Raw genomic sequence first — 9,160 nt, 5'->3', positions numbered from 1 at the left:
AGTGTTCCAGGAAAGTGCAGATAGGATGGTGACACACTCCGACCTTTGAATTTGCCATTAATTTAAGCTTCCGTATGTGATTACAAATGTCAGGCCCCTGAGACACAACGATGCCTCTCTCTTTTCTGCGCCCTCTTTGGAAATTATCTGACACATTTTTATGACTCCCAGCTATTGTTCTGCGAAGGATAAAAATAATATGTTGATGTGGCCAGCGGGTGTTTCCAGTCAAGAGGTCTTGGGTGCACACGGTTCAGGGGGGTCAGGCTGGCTCCCCAAACACAGGAAGACGGCACTGTAAGTCAGGGGTGTCAAGGCTGGAGTGTGTGTTCCCTCATAGACCCTCACCTTCAACTGTGTCTATTAATAGCATCAGCCCAGGGTCATCACAGTTGACCCGTCCACTTTTGATGGGTGGGATGAGCTGACAGAAGCAAGGGCATGTTGGTTCAAAGTTATTCAATTGACATGAGTTTAGGATTTTAACTAGAAATATTGCGTATGTGCTCTAAAATATTATATGGCAAGATAATTATGGGTGCTCTGTTAAGTATCCTGTAATATATATATATAATTGATTTAAGTTTGCAGTTTGATGTGGAAAACATTTCCAAAACAGTTTTTTAACTAACCTTAAATATTGAATGGGTGGTGGTGGTGGTGGGGGTGGGGGGGGGGGGTGTCATTTTGTTAACAGGAGTAGGCTAATCATATGTCCTTTGTAAGGTTGAATTGGAGGCGTGTGCTGTCGCAGTGGGAGCGCGCAGAGGAAGGGAGGGCAATCTTGTCCGGACGCTAATAAGACCCAATGGCTGGTGCAAGGTGGCCAGGAGCTCTGAGACGCGACAGGAGACGGTGGACGAAGGAGAGAAGAAGAAAAGAAGAAATCTCAGGAGCGACATTTTCTGGATGGACAAAGAGGATGAGAGCGCCACGGGAGCGTCCATAGGAAATTGCAGGGAGCCGTGGGGCATTTCGGTGTGAGTCTAGCTTGTCAAAGGAACTGCGTCGACAGAGAGATCAGCGGTAAGTGACGAGAAACCCACGAACAAAAATAAACACCTGCGCCGAGACAGGTAACTGGGGACGGACGTATGGAGATGACTTTCAGCTCACAAAGAGGCTTAGAAATATTTGGAAAGAAACCTTAAAGACGTTGCGTGTAACTTCATTTAATAGCTGGTTCCAAAGTTCAGAAACTTTAGATTTCAGCAAATCATATAAATCATTAAGCTATAGCATCACTTTAGGGAATCAAACAGTGCAAACCTAAAGTCAAAACATCTGATTTGTACTATAAAACTTATTTTTATCAAGAGTGAATACAAAAAGATGAAGTTTACATATCCCAGCAAATAGTAAGTTTCTATTTTTTATTTTATTTTATCATCATCAGCTCTAGTACCACATGATTTGGAATGGACCAAGATTTGACCCTCATTCACATGCTACTACACACCTGGAACCGGGGTACCACTGTAAGAACGGTGAGCCGCTGACTCCTGGGAGCCCCAGCCCTCCCCAATGAAGCAGTCCTGGTGGGCCCGTCTGGCACAGCTCGGCCTGCTTGCTGTGTGGACCTGCATGTGGCTGGTCCAGGGATGCGGACCGGGCCCTGGCTACGGCGTCCGCTCCAGGCCCAGGAAGCTCACGGCCATGCACTACAAGCAGTTTTTCCCCAACTTCTCAGAGAACAACCTCGGTGCCAGCGGGAGAGCAGAGGGCAAGATCACACGCAACTCTGAGCGCTTCAACGAACTGGTGTGCAACTACAACCCAGACATCGTCTTCAAGGACGAGGAGAACACCAACGCGGACCGCTTCATGACCAAGGTGAGGCCGGTGTGTTGTGGTTAAACCAGTTCAATCATCGTAGGTATTAAGGATGTTGTAGAATAGAATGATACACTGGATCACTTGTTTCCACTAACCCAAGTGATACCAGGTGAGAGTGCAGAGAGTAACCTGAAAAGGATGCTCTCTCTGGTGCCTTTTGAACCTTTTCAAGCCAATCCCTCTGCTGGATAATTGATTAACTACATTCACATGAAGGGACAGGCATCAGTTTACAGCTTGTACCCTGCTACCCAGCATGGCACCTTCAAATCAAATCATATAAGCTCATTCATTGTTTGCTGTACCTTCCCTTGCCAGGCACTTAACACTCAAACAACTGTTCAACACAGAGTGTGTAAGTTTTAACCAAGCTTCCCCTCCCTTTTTTTTTTTGAGATAAGAAGATCAGGATGTAATTCAACACTACCCCTTAAGAGACTTGCCTTCCCCTTCAGGAACACTTCCTTTTAATCTTTAACCAAAGTCTTTGTTATTGGAAATCAAACTATTCCTATGACTCTCAGTTGCACTTGAACTCGAATCCCTTAAGGTTTACTCAGGAAAGGTATCAACATAAAATCTCATGCCTAGAAAAGACAGATCTCAGAGGATTTTAGATCTGGATACTTTTTGACAAACTTTTTCAATGCCACACTGCTGAAATTGACCACAGGGTGTCTGTCTTGACACCCTGTGGCCCTGCTTCGGATGCTGCGGCTTTCTGTAATTGTTAAGGATACATATCTGTGTTCATTCCCTCCCCGAGTGATTGTTTGCGATGGAAATCTGCGACCGTTTATGTGTGCCCTGCTTATGCCCAGTTTGAGTGTGTGTGTGTGCCCCTCTTTTGCACAGATGTGAAAGACGCTCTTTGTGCGTAATTTGGAGACTCAGAGGGGTCGCCTATACAAAATTCCCGCCTGCTGAAGTAATGGCACCGTCGGAAAAGCGACTATTGTAGTTCTGACAATGAAACGCCTCTCCTCAATGGCATTGGGAGAAAAAAATGTATCCAGTTTGTTTTCTGTCCTTCTTGCTTTCTCACTCTTGCTGTCACATTCCCAAGTCCATGCCCATACATTCTTGCCCTTTGCCCTCTCTCTTTACTCCCAACCTCGGCCCTCCGCTACACTGCTTGCTTCTCACCCAGCTTTTTCCCCCCTCCATCTCTCACGCTCACACTCTCATCGTTTTCTTTACCAACCTTCTTTTTATACTTAGTAGCAAGACGAGCATCATTCCATCAACTGCTGTCACAAGAGAAATAAGTATCCGGGAGATGATAACGTATCAATCAACTCCGTTGCTTACATCATTTTTCAAGCCTGCGACAATGCTGACACAGTCTGTAACATCATAGACCACGGGGGTGTTAAGACTCACTGTGCACATTTCTGATCTTCCTTTTTTTTTTGTGATCAAATGTCTCGGGTGAAACCGAGAAAATGTATGCCTGGAACAATCTGGAAAAGACAGAGAATGGCCTTGATTATTCTGTCACCTTGTCGAAAAGGCCAAGGAATGCGCCAAACTGGCTACAGTAGCTTTGTTCTTGTACTCTGCGACAGTCTCTGTACAGAGACGTTGTGAAATACTGGAATCATTTTTACTTCTGTGTTTCAGTTAAATCCGTTTGTGCACTGAGGTGTACAGTAAACGTTCATACTGTACATACTTCTCGTACACTGAGACTTGGCTATCCACTCTGTTAATAAATGATTGGGTCGGTAGCTCAGTCCGTTGGGACTTGGCATGGGAACTTGAGGGTTTGCCAGTTGAAATACGGCATGTGGGCTGGTAGCTGGAGAGCAGGCAAACTGGTAACTGGCGATCGATGCCTCCTGAGCACTGCTGATGTGCCCTTGAGCAAAAAATCTAACACTCAATCTGCTCCCCGGGTGCTGCATAAAGGCTAACCACTGCTCCTAATGCTAGGATTGGTTAAAGGGAGAGGCTACATTTCACTGTGTGCTATGCAATGTACAATGTGACAATTAAAATTTTCTTTACATTTGTTTCTACTTTCACAGTACATACTGAAGACAGAGTGACTAAAAAAGTTTAAAACTACTGTCTTTGAAACAAAAATGTCCCTCTTTCCGTAATATTCAACGCATTTTGAAAGGCAAAATTAATAAACTAAAGAGGGTTTACAATAATAACATAATATTGCTATGCAGAAAGGTGCTATTAGTCACTCCAGTTTGTTATTAAAATGACTATGAGTTAATCATATTGGTTATATCTAAACAATAAAATCATAAATAGTTTAATATTTAGTAACTAAGTTTAATTTATAATATATAAATGATTCGTATTAGATTAAATGGATACCTGAATGTTTTGTGGATTATTTTAAGATATGTGTTGGGCTCATGGCGTGTTGAATCTGGGTATTATACCAATTTAAGAACCAGTAATCTGATCCCGATTTTACACTTTCTTTAGAATACTGTTACACTAGAGTCCTGCTCATACTTTTTGAAGCTGGTACTGATATTGTTATTTGTTATTAAATAAAGAAATCTAATAATTATATATAAAACAGTTTCTAAATGACCTCAAACACATCCTGGCATTTCTCTACAGCAAGTTACTTATCGACCAACATATGTGTCCAAACAGTATGTCTGTGATAAGCTGATGTTGGCTGATCAGCTAATAGTGTTTCAAACTGAACACCTCTCCTCTGTGTCATTCTGTTTCTAGCGCTGTAAGGACTGTTTGAACAGGTTGGCGATTGCAGTGATGAACCAGTGGCCAGGGGTACACTTACGTGTGACGGAGGCCTGGGATGAGGACGGCCACCACCCTCCCGGCTCTCTGCACTATGAAGGCCGGGCCGTGGACATAACCACTGACGACAGAGAAACAGAGAAGTATGGTCTTCTAGCCCAGCTGGCTGTGGAGGCTGGCTTTGACTGGGTCCACTATGAGTCCAAATATCACATCCACTGCTCAGTGAAAGCCGGTAAGTTTAAGGATGAAAAATAATGTAGCTAACTGTGTCAAATTACATCACTTCACTGGATGGTGTCAGGACATTAAGACAAGAAAACGAACAAAATCTCTGTTTAGTAATCTAGGCTTTTTTTATGCTGATCTTCCTGCAGATCACTCTGTTGCAGTGGAAAAAGGTGGCTGTTTCCCAGGCTGGACCCGGGTGACTGTTGCTGGCGGGGTGCAGAAGAGCCTGTCGTCCCTGGCCGTCGGGGACAGAGTCATGGCCCTGTCTGGGACAGGCCAGGTCGTGTTGAGCCGAGTACTCTTGTTTCTGCACCGGGACCAAGAAAGCTGGTCTACTTTTCTGTCTCTGGAGACAGAAGATGGCCATCGTTTGGCCCTTACTCGTCATCACTTGGTCTTTTTAGCCCCACATTGCAGACTCAACAGCAGTGAGTATCAGGCTCAGTTTGCTAGCAGAGCCAAAACTGGAGACTGCGTTCTCATCCATACAGCAGAGGCTCAAGTACGTCCATCTCGAATCATCTCAGTTTCAGAAGAGGAGAGTGTGGGAGCGTATGCGCCCTTGACAGAAGCTGGATCTGTGTTTGTTGAAGGAGTGCTGGCATCCAGCTATGCTCTGGTGGACGACCACAGACTTGCACACTGTGCATTTGGACCTGTGCGACTCCTATCTTCATTCAACCAGCTACTTTGGGGGGAGACAGGAAACGAACAGCGGACCACAGACAGTGAAACAACTTGCACTAAGACTCATTGTAGCACTTTGGCTGCAAAGGACAGAGCAGGTGTTTGTGTGAATAATGGCACTCTGAACAAGCAAGACTGTCTGAGTGAACCTCTGAGGACGGACACGAAAGAGAAGCAGACTTCAAATGTGCATTGGTATGCAAGACTACTGTATAGTTTTGGATCTATCTTTTTAGACTCCAACTCATTTCATCCTTAAAAGCCTAAAACTGTGCACACTATGTCACAGTGTACAGCTTTGATACATTTACCCTTACACCTCCTGTCCTTCTCTTTAATAAATTAAAAGCACTGGAATGGCTTGCTTTTTTTTTTTTTTTTATCATTGTCTGCATTTTAACCTATCATAATGATTTGAATGCTGAAAGTGATATTTTGTCAGGGACTGAGTTGGATGAGACAATTTACCTGAGCAGGTTAATGTAAAAAGAGGTCATTTCAAAATGACTGTATCATAGTCTATTTGTAAATCATGTTATTTCTTTTAATTATTTCAGTTATATATGTATTATTCTAATGGGATAAGAATGAATTTTCCCACAACAATAGAATCTTTATTTTTGTACTTTATGAATCATAATATATAAATGTTTCATTTTATTATAATATTTCCACTAAATGTATTGTATGTCCTCACATGTTGTAAAACAAATTAAAATGTAATTTTAATAAGCAACACTCTGCTTTTTCTTCAGCTCTGGGGTAAATTGAGTCAGTAAGCTGATTTGTCTTTTGCTTGTTTAGCAAAACTGAGTGGGAAACAGCTGAGACGTGTGCAGAAAGATCATTTCTGGGGTCCTAGTTGAGTATTATGTATGTTAAAGTGTTCAAGAGCTCTGTGGAAATCTAGTCCGGCAGGCTGACGGGTTAATGAAAAGCCCAGACGTGCTTAATATTCCCTACACTGTGCCACCACCTTGACGACATCACAGATTTTATCACATAGCTACTTCAAGGGAGATATTAGGTCTCTTACAATCTTAAAGGAGACAGTTTTATTTGTATCTGCTGATCAATTTGGGTCACAAGTACTATATCTGTTGGTGGCATAGTACAGTTCACTGTTAACACAACTTTCTATTTTGTTGCAGTTTTCCTGTTACAACATTCAGTTATATTATTCTGAAGCCCAAACGTACCTTTCAAAGGTTCAGAATAATGTGTGAGGCCATATTCATGAAAGGTAGTACAACGTTCTACACCCCCCTTGTGGAGAAAATTATATTAAGCCTGTGAATTGTATTTGATATAATTTCTTAAATGCCCCTTGTATAATAACTATTTTATATAAGATAAACTGTAAACCTTGATTTTTAATACTTGTAGTTTATTGACAATTTAACAAATATTTGACTGGAGAACTCAAAACCATTCAAAACCGAAAAAATAATTCAGAGAACATACTGCTTCCTATAGAAGTAGCCTACATTGTTTTCCCTAGTTATATGTGGGGTATATATATATATATATATATATATATATATATATATATATATATATATATATATATATATATATATATATATATATATGTAGTAATAATAACGATAATATAGAGGACTCAAATTGTATTCTCTTCTTCAGTTTTACATTCAGTTGTAAACATCTGTGGAGGTATTCCAGGGGATTATCCTTGAGATACAGGAGGCAGATGGGAAAGCACAGGCTCCGCTGTCTGGCCAATAGGAACAGCCCTTTGTCCTAATACCATCCTCTATTTACATCCATTGGCCAATCAGTCACTGTCTTCCCTCCTGTCTCAGCCCCCCCCAAATCTAATCCAATCTTGCTAAAGCTGAATGGGGGGTTAACTAATCCTGTCAGGGGAACCAGTAATAACCTATTTTCAAAATTAAAACCTGCACACCCCACATTCAGGTACAGAGAGGCACACATTTCCTGATAAAATAAACTTCTGTTTGTAAAATTCAGATCAGTGTCAGCAGGCATTAAATAATAAGGGAAAAAACATTTATTTTATGACAATATTTGGAGACATAAAAGAGAAAGATGCATCACTGGAGATTTTGCATGGATTAGTATTGAATGGTAAGACCAATTGAGTGCAACAGATCATCTTCCCAAACATTATAAAGAAATTGGGTCAAGTTTTTTCTGTCTGGCAGACAAAAGAGCTTATGACTCCATATGTGATTGAACTCCAGACCTTGAGCGGCAATTTACTTTTTATTGGCTTATTTTTCAGTAATTTAAAAACATCATAAACTACTTATTTATAGTCTAAACCAATGAACAATCAAAAACTATATGACTTAAGTTAATATGAAACCACTTTTATTCTTTAAATACTACCATTGAAAGAGTCCTGCGTTATACAGTCATGATTTTAAAAAGTATATTCTTTAAAACCATGGTTTTCTCATCTGGCTCCTTTTGGAACTGCTGTCACCTATTTTAAGCTTTTTGTGCTCAAAGCTCATGATAATATCCAAAGGTATTATTGGGCTCATCGCTGCCATCATGTGAAAAATTGAGGCTTTAATCTAAATTCTTGGCTGTGTATATCAGTATGTTTCTTAAGTCTTTGTCACAATTAGAAGGCAATTATTTATTTAGTTGCATGGAGCTTTAGAAAGACAAACTACATCATCCTGTTGAAATAATTCTTGTAAAAAAAGTAAAAATATTAGCGGTGTCTTCTGAGCCCTGAGGCCTCTAGATGCCTCTACACATATACATTAACAGAGATCAGCTGCAGATCACCCTGGAGCAGGTGCTTGTTCACTGCTTACATAGCAGATAGTGTATTGTCAGGCATTCTTGTGTGATCACCTTTACATTTGAGACAATTAGTAGATACGCTTGTCTTCAGTTACTTATTAAGTTATAGCACAAGTAGGCTACTTAGCAGTGACAGTTTTTGCTCTCGGGCATGACAGGACATATACAGCTGTAGATTAAACCTGTGACCTTCTCACAATGGGAGAACCCAGACTAGTGTTGTGCAGATTCACAGGGTCAATCCAATGACATCCAAGCTCACTTCATGTATTGTCTCAGGCTTTTTGTGTGTGGCCCATGATAGGATGGCATGGGTAGGTTGGGGTCTTGATTTAAGGACTGTGCCACAATTTCTGAAAAAAAAAGCAGAATAAAGCATTAAACTCATGCATCTAAGAAGACTTCTGTTCCTTACCTGCATAACAGTTGACAGTTATTGCATGCAAAGTCTTAGGATATTAACATGCCAACACTCAGTAACTAAAAACTAACATTTAAGATTGAGAACAACTTTCTTGAACCAATCTTTCCTGAGTAACTCATGTCACTTAAAGTTTCTCACAGTGATATGGAAACCTAATGATAAAGAAGGCCCCGCTCATTCCCACCCCCTATAGTATCTGCATTAAGTTCAGTACGTAGTATGTATGTACTGTATGCCTATGCGATAAGATTGCTTCTTATCTTATACCAGATTTGAACATGTATTACATGAACAAATGTCATTTTAAATCGAATGGTCTGACACTGAATTGTCAACTGATTCATATGATAAAGGCTGTAAAGGGTTGAGCGTATTGTTAACATGTCTAACACATATTATCACATAAGGTACAGAAAAAAATATTTCCTTTTGAATATTTATTCA

General features: G+C 40.8%; 1 protein-coding gene across 1 annotated transcript; it reads left to right on the top strand.

Moving 5' to 3' along the window:
- The first annotated feature begins 799 nt into the window (after window positions 1-799).
- Window positions 800-6,178, top strand: dhh (desert hedgehog signaling molecule). The gene is made up of 4 exons (XM_054608766.1): window positions 800-1,026; window positions 1,397-1,833; window positions 4,546-4,807; window positions 4,950-6,178. Exons 2-4 carry the CDS (start codon window positions 1,525-1,527, stop codon window positions 5,747-5,749), a joined length of 1,371 nt encoding a protein of 456 aa, XP_054464741.1. The 5' UTR covers window positions 800-1,026; window positions 1,397-1,524; the 3' UTR covers window positions 5,750-6,178.
- The last annotated feature ends 2,982 nt before the right edge of the window (window positions 6,179-9,160 follow it).

This window comes from Anoplopoma fimbria, chromosome 12, assembly GCF_027596085.1.
Source record: "Anoplopoma fimbria isolate UVic2021 breed Golden Eagle Sablefish chromosome 12, Afim_UVic_2022, whole genome shotgun sequence".
Lineage (NCBI taxonomy): Eukaryota > Metazoa > Chordata > Actinopteri > Perciformes > Anoplopomatidae > Anoplopoma > Anoplopoma fimbria.
Note: the sequence above shows the minus strand (reverse complement) of the source record. Positions and strands in the feature narration are given on the sequence as shown.